Below are 20,450 nucleotides of genomic sequence, written 5' to 3'. Positions count from 1 at the left end.
GTTAAAATTCATAATTTCTTAGCACCCCTTAGCAGTATTCACTGCCAGCAAACTTTCAACATATCTGGCTGATAAGGGAGCTGGCAGAGACCCCAAAGGAACAGAAGTTAGTCATACAAAGTAAGGCCTATGCGAATTTTCTGCTACTGGTTTTAGACAACTTGCCTCAGAAGTGTATGCACTGAAATGGCTTGATTTTTAGGTGCAGCCATACAATTATTCACAGCACTCACAATGATAGGCTGCAGACCCTTGTCTGAACCCTCAGGCAGCTGTGTGTTCACCTGGGTGGTCATGCTGTAGCCTGCACCATGAATCATCAAGAGTGCTGCTCAGAGTTGGCTGATCAAGAGATACGCAGCTTGAAGGAACAGGATTTGAGACAGCCCAGGGTTTCCTCTTTGAGTAGGTTTAAAACATTTTTTTTTTTTTCTCACAACTTCCTTCCTGTTCTAACTGCCAGTACTCAGAAGTCAGGCTTGAGAGGCAGAGGCACCCAGGACGGAGACGTGGACCACTGACAGTAAGTTGAGATCCCTTCGGGGTGGGGAAGGCTGCAGGTGAGCACAGACAAATGCAAGAAATTTCTAAACCTGGCTACCGCCTGTACAGTTTATTTATTTTAAGAGGGGTTGTTCCTCTTTAAAATAAACCATGATAAGAAAGTTATTAAGGAGGCTGCAGAGAAGGGGAAGTCTGGGCAGGGAATGGCAACAGTGACTCAGGGGAGGCTGGTCTATGAGGGAGGGCGTGCACGCCTGCCCAGGAGACCCATCCTTCATGTCCTGGAGAAGGATTCCAAGGGCACCCGCCGGCAGTGCCTGGCCGGGTTCCTACAAGGTCGAAGCCGGCATCTGGCCAACCTCAGAAGCAAAAAGACTGTAGAACCAAGCTGTTACGAACCAAACTGGTGCATGGTAAGTTGGTTGGTGCTGGGGTGGAGATGTGTGGTTTCCTGTTTTTAAGCAGACTTAAAGAGATGGGTTGAAAAGGAAAAAAAAAAAAAAACATGAAACTGTTCTCCACGGAAAGAATTTTCTGGGCACATAAAGGAAATATATAATGAAAGCCCCCCCTGGGGTCCAATGAGATTTAACAACCCAGTGGAGAGCATAGCAGAACGCATGGCTATTGATTCATCAGTCTACCGAGATGACATTTCTACCACTAGCAAAAGCCAGTGAGGTGGGCAGAAAGATAACTGCTGCCGTTGCCAAGACCAGCTCTTTACATCTGAGAGGGCTAAAAGGAAACCCAGAAGACACCCAACAATTTATTGAGAAATGCACGCTTGGTTGCTCTTTGCTGGCATGCTCTATCTGACTCTTTGAGATCCCATGGACTGTAGCCTGACAGGCTTCTCTGTCCAGGGGTTTTTCAGGCAAGAATACTGGAATGGGTTGCCATTTCTTCTTCCAGGGGATCTTCCCAACCCAGATTGAACCCTGCATCTCCTGTCTCCTTCATTGCGTGTGGATTCTTTAGCTGCTGAGCCATCAGGGAAGCCCCTTATTAAGAGAGGCATTCTAGTAAAATTCAAGTAGGCTCAGCTAGGACACCTAGTCAGTGGGCCTTCCAAATGTTGTGGTCTGGTTTTGGCAGTCATGAGAAGTGCTTTAGGTGTGACCTGAAATACTTTCTTCTCTTTTAAAGGATGTTCCAGGTAGCACATGTTACAAACATGGTCTGTACTTCAACTCTGGTTTTTTGTTTAGTTGCTAAGTCATATCGGGCTCTTTTTGTGACCTCAGAGCACATTGGGCTCCTCTGTCCCTGGCATTTCTCAGGCAAGCATACTGGAGTGGGTTAAACTCTGGACCTAGGGTAATTTGTGGTATAAGTCAGATAAACTCTGAGGTGTTCTGTTCAAGGTAGGGGAAGGTAGATGCCTTGACTTGGAGGTCCCATGGTTGTACCTTCATGGAGAGACCAAGAAACACTGGATTCAGAGTTAGCATATTGGATGCTCAAGCAAGGGAAGTCAAGAGGTCTGTGCTGGCATCCAGGAAGTTCAGTCATAGGCAGTTGCCATTTATCTTCGCCATTGCTGGATTTCATTACATTTATAAGAAAAGGCCCCTCCCATAACTAGATATGACACAAGCACAGTAAGATTGTTTTATTCTTTCCTGATATGTGTGCAATTCTGAAATAAAAGTTCATTCACCACCCATACTACACAGATACAGCCCATGAAGAATAAGCAGGTTATAGCTGAACAAAGGCCAACAACCTCCAGGCACTGGACTATGGTCCTCTGTTATTTGGGAGAACATGAGCTTGTCCCTCAGGCAGTATGCTCTGAGCAATGAGCAGGTTCTGTTTTCAGTGGAAGCTCAAAATAGCTAGGTCAGTCTGATGGGAACATGAGGGCCTTGGCCAATTCATGGGAGCACAATAGATTCCAACTTCAGCAGGCCGATAGAGAGACACCCTGAGGAGTGGGGGTGGGGGGCAGTAAAAGTTAAGAAGATAAAGAGAACCAGCTTATATGGAGGGCCTTCTGTGTGTCAGATCTGGTGTGAGAAACGTATAAAACTGAATCCCATGAGGACACTGAGAGGACAAGAAGGCTCAGAAGTATGCAATGACTTTACTGAAGTCACACACTGATGCAAAAAACAATCAGTAGCTATGCTGCCTCAGAAGAACATTTTAGGAAATGCACCATGGCAGAAATGTTCTTTAAGCCCCCATTCTGAGCATCTTTGTTCTGGGTCAGTATTATTGTCACCCCAGATCTTGTATTAGAGTCCATACTGGCACCCCCCACAGATGGGTCTCGTGTTCCTTTTGAAACTTCAATACTTATCCACTTAATAAAGAATTACTGAGTCCCTCCCTAGTGGTTTCCACATTCTGGTCTCGCTTGGGTTTTCTTAGAAGAGTTACTATTCACCATGTGTGCTTATAAAAATTGTCTTTGGAAAAGTGTCAGTTGCTCAGTTGTGTCTGACTCCTTGTGACCCCATGGACTGTAGCCTGCCAGGCTCCTCTGTCCGTGGGATTCTCCAGGCAAGAATACTAGAGTGGGTTGCCCTTACCTTCTCCAGGCGATCTTCCTAACCCAGGGATGGAATCCTGGTCTCCTGTATTGCAGGTGGATTCTTTACCATCTGAGCCATAATTTTTCATGTTTAATTTAAAACCTCTGTGAGTGGACTAATTGCAGTGTAATCTTTTGCCCAATAATGGCTGCCTTTATGCAATTTTCTTTGCAGATTATTTAAAATGAGTATTCATGAAAGCACCTAGAACTGTGACTTTACATAGTAGACACTCAGAAAAGCTGAATGCATCCACTGAGTTCTCTCTCCTTTTGCATATAAATCTAGGTGTCCATGGGGCATTGGTTCTAGGATCACACCCATCCTCCTTGATACCAAAATCCATGGATGCTGCAAGTCCCGTGCTCTTGGTATCAAGAGAGGACCAACCGTACTATGAATGCCCAGGGAGGAATAACGTATTATATCTTGGGAAATAATTACTTCAAGGGAATCACTAAAGAATTCTGCTTCTAAGAATCTGTACCCGACCTCTGGCTTGATCTTAATGTTTAATGCATGTAAGAGGACACTGTCCTCTCAGGCACTGGATTGGTTGCTGTCTTCCGGCTCCGCAGTTGCAGTTGCTCTTGGTGGGGTGGAGGCAGTAGAGAGCAGCTCCCAATTGGAAGCATCAATTCCTCTGGGTCATTTGGGAATAGTGACACACCAGAAAGGAATTTAGAACCGAGAAAGCGTGCTGTGTCCCAGGGGTTAAAGTTAGATTCCCCAGTGAAGCCAAATCACCAGGCAGCAGAGCAGACCCAAATCCTCCTCGACTGGCTCCGAAACGTCTGTGGTCCTTCAGAGACAGTCCAGCTCACCATGACCTGCTGTAGACCAATGACCTCCAGTTTGGGGAAAGTGGGCATATCCTAGACATCAGGAAGTAAAGATGACTGGGTGACATAGAATGCTGATGCTCACATAGGTACTTCTCTGCTGGAAACCCCCTACTTCTGGCACTTCCCCATTTCTTTCTATTCCTCCCTCAACTCTACCTCTTCTGTCTAATCCTCCTGGCCGGTGCATCAGGTTGTGTGATTAGGCAATTTCAGGGCTTGAGTTAAGTCTCCACTGCGCTTTCCTCCAGAGCCAAAGGACAATCTCTCTATTTGCTGTGCCTGTGTCTCCTATCATTTCCCATCAGTCCCAGAATGACCTCTGGCTTCACTTAGGAAAGGGAGCAATAAATAGAATCTAAAATTAAATTGCTCTTTAAAGAACTAGAATAGTGACGATTGCATTTTACAGGCTGATTCAGTTCCTAAACAATCCTGGCAGTTCCCAGAACCTCTTGTCTCTTCCATGCTCCTCAAAGAAACCAAATCTATTTTTAAGGAGGAAGGAGAGGACTTTGTCAACATGGCAGAGCCCAAAGAAAGCCTTGGTGTCTGGCAGTCAGGTACCTCGCTGAAGCTGAAACCAGCAAACACGGAGTATCATGAAGAAGCGAGGAGAAGAAGGGAACAGAGGGTAATTGAACATCTACTGTTGGCCAGAATAGTCCTAGAACTTTTCATGTCTTCTCTAACTCTTCAACTCCATCAGAAAAGCTTATGACTCCCACTTTACTGGTAAAAAAAAACTCAGGCTCAGTGAGGCTAATAACACCCTTACATCCTGGAACGTCAATCATGGGCACACATTTTGAATCTCTAGTCTATCTGACTCAGTGCTCAAATCCCAAGAGACACAACAAAGGGTCATTGTTTTATGAATTAACCAGGTGGTTTGTTTCATCTAAATTCAAGAGTTTTACCTTGTCTTTGCCTTCCACTTAATCAGAACTGCATTATGAACCAGAAGAGTGTGCTGCATCCTGAGACTGGTAAATTCTTAGGTGTATGTCACTTCCGGTGTCTTGGAAATTTCACTGAATTTTTAAACAAAAACACTGATTTGTGCTGTTATACCCATGCCATGAATACCCACCCTAATTTAATTTGGCATTTTAATTGAGCCTGAGAGGATTAAGTTCCTGCCTCAGCCCATCTAATGCTTGACCCTGTTTCACTGAGCAGTAAACATGGGTGTGAGGGTTCGCTGTGAAAATTCACCTGTATAGGCATCTGTGAAGCAGGAAATAAAGATAACTAGAGAGGTGAGCACATGAAAACAGAAAAGAAAAGCGTATGTGCTTTGGGGCCTTATTAAATATGTAATTGATAATTCCCCATTTCACGTTAGGGCTTCCCAGGCGGCTCAGAGGTTAAAGCGTCTGCCCGCAATGCGGGAGACCTGGGTTCGATGCCTGGATCGGGAAGATCCCCTGGAGAAGGAAATGGCAACCCACTCCAGTATTCTTGCCTGGAGAATCCCATGGACGGGGGAGCCTGGTGGGCTACAGTCCACGGGGTTGCAAAGAGTTGGACACGACTGAGCGACTTCACTTTCACTTTCATTTCACTTTTACTGTGTAAAGAACTGTAATCAAACACAGCATGAAAACAAGAGACACAGCCCTGCTCTTTGTGGAACAAGGTACAAGCCCCAGAGGGAGGTGAGCACAGCCCAATCTAGAATGTTCTATGCTGATGATCTGGGTTCTCCCCAGCCTCACATCCACTTCCTCTTTCCCTTTCTTGTTTTACAACCTTGTTTAAATTAAGGACAGCCTTAGAATCACTGAATTATGAAGGAGCCTCAGAGATCTTTGAAGGCAACCGTTTCACTCTGCAGAGGCCAAAACTGGAGCAGAGGTTTAGCAGCTTGCGCAAGGGGACATGGGGTAGAGTTGCACCGAAATTCTCTTTAGATGACACTTCCCTGACTTGCTAAAGCTGCCCTGCAGAGTTTTGCAAAGCAGCACTCACCTCTGCCTGTGCAGCATCCCCCATGGAGATTCTCAAGATAACCAATAAGCTCTCTAATTTCATTATTGCTTCTTAATAAAGACAGCTGGAGTGACAGAGCTTAGAGCCTGCTGTCAGAAACCTCCCCCCGGGCTCATATTCATGTTGTCACTTACACAGCATGCTTTCTCGGGCAAGTTATTTACTTCAAGTTTGGTTCCCTAATCTGTAGAAGGGAATGATGATAACAGCCATCCTTAAGGCTATGGTGAGGACTAAGTGAGATAATCCTCGGGACAGGGTTTAGTGCTATGCGTGATAGCTGGTAGAATTATTGTTATCAATAACAAAACCAGATGTTCTTCACAGACTTACTGAATGAATTTATGGTTTTGGGGGTGGTGGGTAGTGGGGGGAAGGAATAATTAAGGAGTTTGGGATGGGCATGTACACACTGCTATTCCTAAAATGGATAACCAACAAACACCTACTGTACAGCACAGGGAACTCTACTCAATGTTATGTGGCAGCCTGGATGGGAGTGGAGTTTGGGGTGGGATGGATACATGTATATGTATGACTGAGTCCCTTCACTGTTCACCTGAAACCATCACAACATTGTTAATTGGCTATACTCCAACACACACACAAAAGCTGTTCTTTAGATGATGCAATTGGAGAGCAACCTGGCATTTCCCTAAAATTCCTACAAAATGGAAGGATAAAAAGAGAAAAATGAGGGAGTTCCCCAGTGGTCCAGGAGCTAGGACTCTGTGGTTTCACTGCCATGGCCAGGGTTCAATTTCTGGTCAGGAAACTAAGATCCTGCAAGGCACATGGTGCAGCCAAAAAACAAACAAACAACAAGAAAAACAAACAAAACACACACACAACACAAACAAAAAAGTTTTAAACTATTTTTAAAAGGAGAAAAATGATACTTGTAGTTCACTATACATACACAGCTTGGGAAACTGTTGTCAAGATATATTAACCAGTTGGGGCTTTGGGAGAATCTGAAATTTCCCGGAAATGAATTGTAAAATTGAAAATGCATACTCTTTGGGGAATTCACATAAATAAACAATATGAAATAATAAAACAGAGGCAGATAGCCTTTTATACAGGTGAAATAAGGTAACTGAAGGACAACTGAGCTGACACCTGACTACAGGTAGCAACCTTAGAAAAGGAAGCACCTAGAGATGGTCTCCCCTAACCTGTCACCTCCCAAGATGAGGAAAGGAAGATCACAGGGGTTGGAAAATTTGCTCACAGGGTCATAGCTAGTCAGTAGCAAAGCCAGAATGAAAACTCATGCATGATGAGGCCTAGTTCATTGAGGGGATAATTATCCAAAATCAAGTAGATCGACCCAGAACTCTTCCCAAACCACAGCTCTTCTGCTGGACTATGGTCATGTTCCCTGAGATCCAGACGTTACTCAGTATCTCCTCCTGCCTCTGCAGGTCCAGGGTTTCAGGTTCACAGACTTGATCCTTGGCTTGAGGCTGAGTTGTGTCATTGGTCGGGCCAGGCTTCAGAGAGAAGCAAAAAGTGAAAAAGAAAGTGAAGTCACTTAGTTGTGTCCAACTCTTGGCGACCCCATGGAATGTCTGTCCACGTTCCTCTGTCCATGGGATTTTCCAGCCAAGAGTACTGGAGTGGGTTGCTGTTTCCTTCTCCAGAGGGTTTTCCCAATCCAGGGATCAAACCTGGGTCTCCCGCATTGTAGGCAGATGCTTTACCATCTGAGCCACCAGGGAAGTCCATGCTTAACACTCAATGCTTTGCTTCACTGTTTCCAAAAGTTATAGTTTCAAGGTCATGTTCTTAATCATGGACTCCAGTAGAGTCTATGAAGGACTTCAGGGCTCCACGAATCCCTGTGCTGCTTGCACAATTTCATGGGCTTTTGCTTTTCTCCTTTTATAAGGACCATGACTCTTACTAGATTTTTAAAGAGACTTGCAATCTCCAGAAAGATTAAGAACCACCAATCAAACCAGCTGGGCATTTTTGGTATGGATAGATTGCTCATCCCCCAACTTTTTCCACTTTGGAGAATAACTTAAAGAACAGTGTCTTGTAAATGCTAGATGCTCATCAAATATTTGTGACCTTCATTTTGCTTTCAGAAGGGCTTTCCCTGAGAAGTGCTTTCCAGTCCTTTCTTTGTCATTTTATGACATTTTCATCTTTTTTTCTTTTTTCTAATCAGCTTTTCAGAGTGAACTGATTTGGAGTCATCTGACTTCATATCTCTTTTTCTTATGCTATATAATTAGACCAAATTATTTTCATGTGGTCCCATTTTCCTCCTCTTGACTGCCACAATTTCATATCATAATCCCACATTATTCTCTGTTCTTCAATGTCTTTAAATAAATGTGTGGCTCATTTTCATTGAGCAATTATTATATCTGTTTGCAGTGGATCAAGGAAATTTAAAAGTGACATGTCTCTGATTTACCAATTAAAAAATCAAGATCTAGATGACAGATAAATTATGTTGCCAAGTATGACACTATCAAAAGTTAGAAAATACTGTCCTAGACTAGATCTTTCTCTCTGTCTCTGTTTCCCTCTCCTTTCAAAATTGAGATTTGAGGGTACAGAATTACAATTCCCTGTGTGTGCGCTCAGTCACTCAATCATGTCCGACTCTTTACAACCTCATGGACTATAGCCTGCCAGGTTCCTCTGTCCACGGAATTTTTCTAGGCAGGAATACTAGAGTGGGTTGTCATTTCCCTACAGATTATTAAAATCACCTTGAGCTAATTAGTGCCTGGATGTGGTGTCATCCTTTCGTAGTCAAACTTTAAGCGCATGACTTGTGAGAACCAAGTAATACTTTCCAGAAAGGCCTCTCTACAGTGCTGAGATGTCCTCATAAGGTGATAGCTTTGCTGATGCTCTGTCTGCAGTTTTTTTATGTGACCTCTACCCTGGGTATTTGGTCAGGCTCCTGGGTGTCACCAGAGGAGAACCTGTCTCATCTAATTAGTCTCATCTGCGTTGTTCTTTATCTGTGGCTTAATGGTTGTCCTTAAACTACCCACAGCCTACAACCTCCACCAACTGCATCCTTCATCGTTTTTCCAGCCAGTTTATTCACTTTCCCTGAGTGTTGTTTGGAATAGGACTTGAATTAGTCACTCTGTTGATTGTGCTGTTCCCTAGAGACTCAGCTCTGAGTGGTTCTGGTTCTTCGGCAGAAGCAAGAGTTGCCATAGCAACAGGCCTACAAGCTTCCTTCCTGCACAGGAAGTGGACCCAGGCAATGCAATACTGTTTGCAGAGTTGATCAAGGCTTATAGTGTTCAGCTTGTTATTTTTCTGGAAGAAGATAGATGAGCCAAGAGATATCTTTTTTTTTCCTTTCCTTTTTTTTTCCCCCTGTTAAAATTGCTTTTGTTTAGCTTCACTTCCAAATTATTTTTCTTCCCATTGCCAATAATAGCAACATTAAATTTGAAACCACAACTGATTTTGGCCACAGATAGCTTCAAACTCTCAGAGGAACCTTATAGAACTTGGCAGGGTCACTCAAGAGGAGATGTGATAAGTATTGTCTTAGAGTTCTACCACTTCGGAACAGTAAAGCCTTTACCCAAGGCAGGGAAGAGTTACCCTGGGAGCAGAATGAAAGGAAACCAGGAAATTATCTCCTTGTCTAAATATCTCCCTTGTTTCCCCCAAATAGCTCCATTTCTGCCAACCCCAGGCCTGAAATTCTTCCTAGAGATTCCTTCCTCTTTATTAGGACAGGGTATCTCATTGAGATACATGAACTTGGGCAATTCTCTTAAGCTCTGGGTTTCGAGTTTCTCAGTGATAAAACAAGGGGAAGAGAATGGCTACCCACTCCAGTATTACAGCCTGAAGAATTCCATGGACAGAGGAGCCTGGTGGGCTACGGTCCGTGGGGTCACAAAGAGTTGGACACGACTGAGTGACTAGCAAGTTTTTGGACTATATCACCTCCAAGGTTCATTTCAACTCTGAAAAGCTCTGACTATACCTGCTTTAAGAAAAATAATTTTAAAATTTACAATCAGTCATTAACATTTAAGTGTAAATAATTGTATTAGATCTTCCCTTGATGTTTTAACATAAAACAAGTAAATGTAGATGATGAAGGAAGAAAATAGGGTATGCCCAGGTAAGGTCTGAGAGCATAAGGTCACAGGAGATCTGGAGAAGGGAAGGAGGTACTAAAGGAGAAGTGGAGATGGACAGAAGGGTACTAAAGAGACAGTTGCAATTTGTCTAGAAGTTGGAATCCTTTATTATTTTGTGTTATTTCAAAAGAACAGAAGCTCGTTAGATATAGAACCTATTAACCCAATCAATGAGCACTTATAAAATGACAAGTATTCAAGTGTTTCGGGAGATTCAAGAGACTTTTTGGTGGTCCAGTGTCTAAGACTCTGAGCTCCCAATGCAGGGGCCCTGAGTTTGATCCCTGATTGGGGAACTAAATCCCATATAATGCAATGAAGACCCAGGGCAGCCAAATAAATTTTTAAAGTGAGAGAGAAACAAAACCCACTAGCTGGCCTTGGGGAATTATTAGCAATGTTGGGAGCCGGGGGAGGACACTCAGGCAGATATCACAGGGGCTAAAACTTCTCATGACTTGCTTTTGAGCTCTTGCAGGAGTTCAGGGAAAGATGCAATGAATGGGGAAAAACTAACTTGCTTTACCAAGTACTTGACACCATTATGACTGGGATTGTATTGATACATGCTGAGCACTTTGACACCTGCAAGACTGGCTAGATTTGTAGGACTATGATCATTTCTATAACTCTCTGAACTGGGGCTGTTCATTCATTGTTCAGGACAGCTTGTGCTGTGTTGCTTCACTTGTTTTATAGTATTCACAAGTGAGTTACTTACTGTCAGTTTCATTGAGTGAATAGGAGGGATTCATCACAGTATGAAAACATTCAGATATGTCAAAGGAAAACCTAGAATGTGTTATATTCTTATTTTGTGAAATAGAATGAGGCTGAATCAGAGGGAAATCTTCTGGAAAATCATTGACAATTACAGAAGTTTATTAGGGCAAAAATAGCACTAAGAGTGGGCTTTCCTGATGATTCAGTGGTAAAGAATCCATCTGCCAGTGCAGGAGATGTGGGTTCAATCCCTGGGCCAGGAAGATCCCCTGGAGAAGGAAATGGCAACCCACTCCAGTATTCTTGTCTGAGAAATCCCATGGACAGAGGAGCCTGGCAGGCTATAGTCCATGGGATCGCAAAGAGTGGGACAGGACTTAGTGACTAAACAACGACAAGACTAAGAGCAGCCCCTCAAGCATAGCTCATATCCACGGACTTTTGGCCAATAGATCCTCACTGTCTTTCTTTCTGTCTCCCTCTAGATCAAAATGACTGAAAAGGCCCCAGAACCACACGTGGAAGAGGATGACGATGAGCTGGATGGCAAGCTCAACTACAAGCCCCCCCCACAGAAGTCCCTGAAGGAGCTGCAGGAGATGGACAAAGATGATGAAAGTCTAACTAAGTACAAGAAAACGCTCCTGGGGGACGGTCCTGTGGTAGCAGGTATGTGTATGTGAGGAGACAGAGTGGGGCAGGTCGAGGGGCACAGAGAAGGCAGACATTTGAGCTACTCAGGAGCAGGTGCAAAGAAGAGTTTCCCAAGTGCTTCTAAGGTTAAGGGAGTGAGCTGCAGTCTCCATGTGCCAAACCAAGTTATAGATGGATGATTAAGTTTTCTTTGGAGATAAAGGGTACGTTGCCTTGAAATAGACAAAAATAACACATAGGAAGGATTTAGGAGTTTCAGACTATTACTCAGAATTGGATTCTCTCCATGGTCTCTCACGTTCTCTTTTTCTCCTTCTCACTCCTTACCTAACATCCATCATTTCCAATACACAATGGCAGAGTCAGACATGGTCCAAATATATGGATGCACCCTGCCCAACCAGCAGAGTACCTTCCCCCTAGCCACTCTGGAAATGTTTGCTATTGATGAATAAGGTGGGCCTACAAGTACCTAGGTTCAATCCCTGGGTTGGGAAGATCCCCTGGAGAAGGAAATGGCAACCCCCCTCCAGTATCCTTGCCTGGAAAATCTCATGGACAGAGGAGCCTAGTGGGCTGCAGTCCATGGGGTCACAAAGAGTTGGGCACGACTGAGCAACTAACACACTTAGAAGTACCTGAAGCAGAAATAGCTTCACAGGAAGGTCCAAGGTCACTAAGACCAAGCCTGGTGAATCTGCCACTTCCATCTTTATTTCTCCTCTAGAGACAGAGATCCATTTTTCTTTTTCATCTTCTCTCTTTCCTACTTGAAATGTATACACACACACCCTGTATGTATATACCTCTTCTCTGTGCTCACAGTGCCTTATAATTTCTGCAGACCCAACAGCCCCCAATGTCACTGTCACCCGCCTGACCCTTGTTTGTGAAAGTGCCCCAGGACCAATCACCATGGACCTCACTGGTAAGTGATCACAGCTCTTCTGTTTGGTGGGGACCTCATGTCATCATGAGGACAAGGGCATGGTTTTTGTCCCTTGTCCCAACCAAAAAAAAAAAAACCTAGTAAAGTAAACAGCTTCCCAAGTGGCACAGTGGTCAAGAATCCACCTGCCAATGCAGGAGACACAGGAGACTTGGGTTTGATCTTTGGCTTGGGAAGATCCCCCGGAGAAGGAAATGGCAACCCACTCCAGTACTCTTGCCTGGGAAATCCCATGGACAGAGGAGCCTGGCAGGCTACAGTCCATGGAATCACAAGGAATCAGACATAACTGAGTGCACACACACACATACACAAACACACACACATACAATATAAAGATCAGAGAAAATATTGATCCTGTGTCAGCTACAGAACTTACCTGAAGGCAAGAAGAAATCTAAGACCTCCTGATTAATGCTAGGAATTCCATTGTGAAATATGCAGTACCTTTTTAGCTTAAAACTCTGATTCTTTGAAAGAAGCAACTTCCCTCACTAAAGATGTACAACTTAACATGTTATTTTCTTTCACTTTATTGCTGCCAAGATCAAGTCCTTTCCTGAAACTTAGGTCTGGAGGAGATGATGAGAGACTGGAAAGGTGGCTGATTTGGGGGAAAGTAGGCCACTGGGAGAAATGAGGAAAGGGCCACCGAGCCAGGGGTTGGGGACATCAAAGGCAGGTCTTTAGTGAAAAAAATAATAATAATTATTATTACCAGATTCATAAAATAGACTCATGAGACAGAACAGAGCATGCCTCTAGAACAGCAAGCTTAGGAGCAAGGTAGTTCCCCTCTCATAAGACAACCACTCTTTACCTTATATGGGCTTTTTGTCAGAGGGAGGAAATTGGAGGCTGAAAAGACACACTTCCTGTTCAACTGAAATCATTAGAGCAGAGTCCCACATTCAACTACCCCCACGTTCTAGCATCTCTCAGAAAGAAATTCTCTCTCTCTCTCACCGGGCCTCAGACCTCTTCCTGTGAGAAATTGTGTAAAGTTAACAGGTACAACTGTCATTTTGCAAGATAAGGTCTGAAGTAGTACTAAGGAAACCTGCTCTGTTCGGAAAGGCTCAATCATCGATCCTGCAGGGAAAACTTGGTCCCTGTCCCTTTTTCCCAGCAACAAAATAAGCTTGGTTTTCTATCAGCGAAAAAAAAGCTACTGAAGTGAATCCTAGATGTATACAGAGGAGGCTGGTGCCAGCTATATGCATGAAGCATCTGCACAAAACTGTGCAAAACACACACACACAGTCACCCCAAATGTCAAATTATACAGGATCACTTTGGGAAAGGAACAAAGACCACCTCTCTAACCAAGGTACAGGAATTAGAGGGCAGATCCTGGTTTTATGGAGCCTGAAGCCTTTAGAACTTAAGTGATAAGCTTTCTTTTCCTTAAGAAAAAAAAAAAAGTATGAAATTGCAAATGCAAAAGCAAAATTAAGTACAAAAATCTATTTTTTTAATTTTTTAATTTTATATATTTTTTAGAATGATAAAAAGGAACCAAACAAGCACATTTTCTAAAGCTTAGAAAACACAACACATGTTAACAAATCTACAAAAACAAATAGCTGGCATTCTTACATAATATTTTTCTCCTATATATTTGAGGACTGGGGGCAGAGTCTTTAAGCATAAAGTCTTGCGTATTCTTAAGGTTGCAGTCAAACTTGGAGGGAAAGCTCTATCATGTTTCTTTCATATCGGCTATAAGATTTCAGGAATTCCAAATGTGTATTTGTGCAGCGAGTAATCTCAAACATTCTTTGACCTGAGGACCATAGGGACCGTGTTGCCCTGAGGAGTCCAGAAAATGGCTCAGGAGCTTCAACTTCATTCATCTCCTTGTGAATGTCCTTTCAGCGAGAATTAACTCTTTTAAAATTCACTTCTACAGGGGATCTGGAAGCCCTTAAAAAAGAAACCTTTGTCCTAAAGGAAGGTGTTGAATATAGAGTCAAAATTAACTTCAAAGTAAGTATATGGCCCTGTATGTTTGTATAAAGTTTCAATTCTTCCTGTAATCAGAAGAAGAAAAAAAATCAAATTTCTTACATTATCACATTGGCATACGTTTGTTAATTTCTATTTCTCCCTAAATCTGGGCTCTCGGTTTTAGTTCCCAAAGCTTCTTCCTCATGGGGTGGAAGACAATCGGGAAGGGTGGGCAGGCAGAGGCAGGGAATAACAAGGAATATTCACACTTTCCTTTTGTCCATCTCAACCATGTTTATATTAAATGGATGATCTGTGGAGCAGTAGAAAAACAGGAGTTTTTCTTTTTTGAAGTCCTTATTACCACTCCACCACCATTTCCGTCTTTTTTTGGTCTTTTACCCACCAGACCACATCTTCTACTATGCCCAGGAGACCAGCTTAAAGGCTTCTAGAAGGATGTGGGTTTTTTTCCTATATCTATGAGTCACATGCAGAAGTTAGAAGAGTTAGAAAGTTCGGGTTTCATTTTATCACTCTTTCTTCAATGAAGCTGTTTTCCTTCTGTCTGCTTTCAATAGCTTTATGCTACAGGTTTTGCTGACTGACTGTTCCAAACCTAAGCAAGAAGTATTCATGGCTACACTACCCCATTGCCAACAAAACAAAATGTATCACTGAGAGACTGCTCTAATTGTTCTGTCCAAAATAAAAACAGAGCCCTGGTTATTGTCAAAGAGAAACAATACTCTTTCATTCTTACATGGGTGAACAATTAACCAAGCCATCCAGCTAATGGGGTTGTGCCCACTTTAATTTGCTTGTATAAACATGACCATGGTATAAAATTAACAGACCGGTTCAGCCCTAGGTAGAATGAATCATGGAAAAATAAAGTGCTCGAGCTGTCTATATTTTCATTCCACTTTAGTAAATTTTCTTTGAAAGGCTTGGGAAAGTGGCAAGATTCCAGACAACATCTGAGAACGACAGCCATCCAAACTATATGCCAGAGGCAAATGGATTTCACCCATTATTTTCATCCGAGGGGGGTGTTTTCCTGTGACTCATCTCATCTCTAGACTCCAATCACAGTTATGTTACAAGCAAAATCATCTTCTAGGTCCAACTGTCCATTACGACTTTTCTCCCTGTTTGTTCTTCATATGTTTGGTGGATCATTTCTGAGATGAGGGTTTTCAGATATTTACATAATAGTTTTCATTAATGCCTTTGTAACCTAAAAACAAGAAAGGCCTTATGGACAGTCTTCAGGGAGAAGGAGCTCAAGACCCTTCTCTGGGCCATGGAGGAAGGAGAGACATAATGTAGAATACTGAGACTGTTTTAATTAACCATCTCCTCCCCCACACCAAAAATCATAGTATTCAACAATTGGAACCAGCTTCGGTAACATTGAGTCTTGTGACTTCCTCTCTTTAATCTCTGCCTCATCGCCAGGCTACATGATGGTAGTAACTTATTTTGAACTAAATCTTCAGTCCTTTCATCCTTAGAGAAGCCTCAGTTACGTCAGATCAGCATGAAATATGAGGAAAAATTGAAGACCCTCTTTAATCTGAATCACTTGGCTCCTTCCCACCTACAGGTGAACAAGGATATTGTGTCAGGACTGAAGTATGTTCAACACACCTACCGGACGGGGGTGAAAGGTAAAGTATGCACACTTACCACTGTATCAAACTCCGCTTCTCAGGGACACGTAAACTTCGGGTTATTAGCGATGTTTAGTCCTAAATTCATTGAAGAATCTGATGACAGCTGTGGACATTCACCCTTGGAGAGCCACGCATCTACTTACTTCCATGTTAACAGAAACCTAGTTAAGACTGGGTCAGCCACCGACCTTCAGCATTCTGCTTCGGAAATCCAATTTTATTACTTATAAAGGGGAAGAATAAGAATTCGATACCTGGCTCGGTTAGATCCTCCGGAGGAAGGCATGGCAACCGACTCCAATATTCTTGCCTGGAGAATCCCATGGACAGAGGAGCCTGGAGGGCTACAGTCCATAGGGTCGCAAAGAGTCGGACACGACCTAAGCAACATAGCACGCAAGCAAACACAACCAAGTTTGAATTCAAGTACATAAATGTACTCTTGAATTTTTTAAAAAAGCAGTTCACAAGTAAAAAAACTGCTGCTGCTGCTGCTAAGTCGCTTCAGTTGTGTCCGACTCTGTGTGACCCCATAGGCGGCAGCCCACCAGGCTCCCCCATCCCTGGGAGTCTCCAGGCAAGAACACTGGAGTGGGTTGCCATTTCCTTCTCCAAAAAAACCTGAGTGTCAGAGAAATCCGAGAGGAAAGACCTACCCAAATGGGAGGTGCTAGTAGCATATGATAGGCAGGTGCCAGCGGAGGGGTGGGCTGCGGTGCTCAATTTCCTGGCCAAAGAATAGGGGGGGCCGGGGGGAACTCTTTCTAGAACTGAGAAAAGCGGCTCAGATGGTGAAGCGTCTGCCTACAATGCAGGAGACCCAGGTTCGATCCCTGTGTAGGAAGACCCCCTGGAGAAGGCAGTGGCACCCCACTCCAGTACTCTTGCCTGGAAAATCCCATGGACGGAGGAGCCTGGTAGGCTACAGTCCATGGGGTTGCAAAGAGTCAGACAGGACTGAGTGACTTCACTTTCACTTTGTAACTAAAACAAATAATATCACATTATTTAATCTACAGTTTCCTTGACAAGCTGCACCTAAACGGTGCATGTTCAGTTGGGTTCTGTTAATAAGAGCAGAGAAAAATGAAAGGTGGAAGGCGGATGAAAGCACTTTAAACGTTTCGTTAACCTACTGGTGTGAAACAGCGTCCCCTAGAGGGGTGAATCAGTAATGCATAGGTCAGTTTCACCAAATCCATCAAAGAGGACTAAGGAAGACAATGATCAGTTAGCATGGAGCACGACTAAGCGACTTCACTTTCACTTTTCACTTTCATGCATTGGAGAAGGAAATGGAAACCCACTCCAGTGTTCTTGCCTGGAGAATCCCAGGGACAGAGGAGCCTAGTGGGCTGCCGTCTATGGGGTCACACAGAGTCGGACACGACTGAAGCGACTTAGCAGTAGCAGCAAAGACCCACTTAATGACTCAAATCCCACAGAAGATAGTTAACCTTAAAGATCGTCCTTGCTCTTCCAATACCTAGTCTCACGAAAACATAGTTCAGTTTCCTATTTTCCTTTGGGTGTAAAGACTCTGATGTATCACTTGGGCAAAAGGTTGTCAAGAATGTCTGCAGCTATTCCTCCAAACTTATTCAAAATAACAGCCAATTTAAACATCACCTGCCTGCCTGCCCACCTACCTTTACTTAAACTTTCTAGTCCTTATTATTCTTAATATATATCCCAGTTGCTCACCTTTTAATAACTCTGGTTGGCTATTTTTACCATCTGTTTCAGTTCACCACTATAAAAAAAAAAAAATTATTGGTTTTCCCATTTCATCTAATTATTCCATCCATGATTTCTGTTCATTCTGATCACCAGCTGTTACCTTATCTCTTGCAACTATCCACAGAATGATAGTTTGTAGATAGAAGATCCTCAAGGTGTATTATATAGAAAAGAAACTGAATCCCCGAAACGTAGATAGTAGCAGGGCTGAGATCAGAACTCTGGTCTCAATTAGTTTCAGGGTTTTTTTAATTGAGATATAATTGGCATATAACATAGTGTTAGTTTTAGGTATACAACATAATGACCTGTACCTGTACATATTGTAAAATAATTACCGTGATTAGTCTAATTAACCCCCATCACCACACAGTTTCAGTTTTTTTTCTTGTGATGAGAACTTTTAAGATCAACTCTCTCTGCAACTTTCAAATACACAACATAGTATTGTGAACTATGGTCACCGCACTGTACTTTAGGGCTTCCCTGGCTCAGTTGGTAAAGAATCTGCCTGCAATACAGGACACCCAAGTTCGATTCCTGGGTTGAGAAGATCCCCTGGACTTACTTATCTTGTAACTGGAAGTGTGTACCTTTGGAGTACCTGGAATTCTTTTTGTTTGTTTGTTTGTTTTTTATGATATAATCTGCTATATCTTCATAGAGTCTTGATCCTCATTGATTTAGGGCACTAATTCCTCAGCTTTCCTAAATCTCAGAGTTAAAGACACTGATTCTTGGGACTCACAATAGTACTAACCATAGGTTGAGAGTGGGTCAAAGTATACTACATTATGAAGAGATTCCAACTTTAAAAAATGTTTTTAAGGAAAAAAAAAAAGTTGCTCCAGGTAAATCTGATAGTTAGCCAGGCTTGGAAACTATTACTCTTGGCTTTGATCACAGTGAGCTCTGCTCCAAATTGTCACATGCAGTGTTTCCATCTAACAGGCTCTCACCCTAATGAACTTTTCTTTTTTCCCAGTGGATAAAGCAACGTTCATGGTGGGCAGCTACGGGCCTCGGCCAGAGGAATATGAGTTTCTGACTCCAATTGAGGAGGCCCCCAAGGGCATGCTGGCCCGAGGCACTTACCACAACAAGTCCTTCTTCACCGATGATGATAAGCATGACCACCTCACCTGGGAGTGGAACCTGTCCATTAAGAAGGACTGGACAGAATGAGCGCCCCAGCCCTTCGCTCTGCCTATCTTTGCCATCCAGAAGAGCCCTTGGTCCCTCCTCCCTGATCACAGTTGGGGCCCTTTCCCAGCACCCTCCACCCTCTTAGCACTGCACCCTTTCCCACACGGAGTCTCCCAGTGATAGCCGAACAAGATGCTTAAAATTGGGCTTTCGTCCTGCCCTCCTTCTGATCATGCCCAGATCTCCGAAGTTCTCTGTCCCATAGACGATCATTTAATATTCCTTCTTTTATTCCCATTTGAGCAACTGGAGATCAGAAAATGGGCACACTAGCACAGTCCTTCTGTCTCAGGTCCTTGTCTCTCCCTCCCACCCCTGGATTCTCCTGTGGTTACTGCTGGTTCAGTGAAGGTCGATCATCACGTTCCCTGCCAACTGGGGTTTTTCTTTTCTGGGAGACACTGTAAACAGCACAAGAGAACAAGAATAAAGCAGTTATAAGAGCTGACTGAGACCCTCCTTTCTCTACATTCTCCCTTCAAGCAAATATGGTAACTGGAAGGTCCCCATTTATGCGTTTCCTCAGAATAGGTGGGCAGAGCTCAGTACAGGAGGTTTTACATAACTGGGAGTGGTTTTGCCCCCTGTTTCAGTGCAAATGCTAGAAAAATCTCAATTTATTTATTTTTTTTAAATAAGCATGGTATTCTTCTTCTTCTTCTTTTTTTTTTTTAATTTGCTTTGCTGTGGCTTCCCTGGTGATTCAGACATTACCATCTTTACAGAATCTGCCTGCAATGCAAGAGACCTGGGTTTGATCCCTGGGTCAGGAAGATCCCCTGGAGAAGGGGATGGCAACCCACTCCAGTATTCTTCCCTGGAGAATTCCATGGACAGAGGAGCCTGGCAGACTACAGTCCAGGGGATGGCGAAGAGTCGGACACGACTTTCACTTGCTGTGGTGGATATTAGTTGCAGCACGCAGGATCTAGTTCCCTGACCAGAGATTGAACAAGGGTCAAATAGAAGCAAGGAGGCTTTTTTTTAATTAATTTTTTTTTTTTTATCTTTGGCCCTGCTGGGTCTTGCTGCACACAGTCTGTCTCTAGTTGTGGTGAACAGGGGCTACTCTTCATTGTGGTGCTCAGGCTTTTCATTGGAGCTGCTTCTCTTACTTCAGAGCACAGGCTCTAAAGTACAGACTCAGTAGTTCCAGCTCCTAGGCTCTAGAGCACGGAGTCAGTAGTTGTGGCTCATGAGCTCAGTTGCTCCAAGGCATGTGGGATCTTTCTGGACCAGAGATGGAATCTGTGTTCCCTTCATCTTCAGGCAGATTCCCAACCACTGCACCACCAGGGAAGTCCTTCAGTGTATTTTATTATCATATAGTGCATGCATGCTAAGTCGCTTCAGTCGTGTCTGACTCTTTGCAAACCCATGGATAGAAGTTTCTACTAAGCTTGAGGCTTATATATCCCCTGCCTTTGAGAATCCCTTGGATTTCCACAGGCACTTGGGCCACATTAGGCACTTTTTCTCTTCTGCTTAAGCTCTTCAGTGGCTTCCCATCACCTGAAAAA

The 20,450-nt window shown here is 43.4% G+C and overlaps 1 protein-coding gene across 2 annotated transcripts; it reads left to right on the top strand.

Moving 5' to 3' along the window:
* Nucleotides 1-345: 345 nt before the first annotated feature.
* Nucleotides 346-19,378, top strand: ARHGDIB (Rho GDP dissociation inhibitor beta). 2 transcript variants are annotated; one of them, XM_027541419.1, is made up of 6 exons: nt 346-523; nt 11,238-11,421; nt 12,251-12,334; nt 14,268-14,344; nt 15,915-15,978; nt 18,710-19,378. In XM_027541419.1, exons 2-6 carry the CDS (start codon nt 11,244-11,246, stop codon nt 18,907-18,909), a joined length of 603 nt encoding a protein of 200 aa, XP_027397220.1. In that variant the 5' UTR covers nt 346-523; nt 11,238-11,243; the 3' UTR covers nt 18,910-19,378. The 2 variants fall into 2 exon arrangements, with proteins under 2 accessions (XP_027397220.1, XP_027397219.1); XM_027541418.1 differs by having other exon boundaries at nt 494-917.
* The last annotated feature ends 1,072 nt before the right edge of the window (nt 19,379-20,450 follow it).

Source organism: Bos indicus x Bos taurus, chromosome 5, assembly GCF_003369695.1.
Source record: "Bos indicus x Bos taurus breed Angus x Brahman F1 hybrid chromosome 5, Bos_hybrid_MaternalHap_v2.0, whole genome shotgun sequence".
NCBI lineage: Eukaryota > Metazoa > Chordata > Mammalia > Artiodactyla > Bovidae > Bos > Bos indicus x Bos taurus.
The sequence above is the reverse complement of the archived record's forward strand: the minus strand, read 5'-3'. Positions and strand labels throughout refer to the sequence as shown.

Coding starts and splice junctions, on each gene's coding strand:
- ARHGDIB (XM_027541418.1), top strand. CDS start 708: ATGGCAACAGTGACTCAGGGGAGGCTGGTCTATGAGGGAGGGCGTGCA. Junction 918..11,237: donor ACGAACCAAACTGGTGCATG/GTAAGTTGGTTG, acceptor GTCTCCCTCTAG/ATCAAAATGACTGAAAAGGC. Junction 14,345..15,914: donor GAGTCAAAATTAACTTCAAA/GTAAGTATATGG, acceptor TCCCACCTACAG/GTGAACAAGGATATTGTGTC.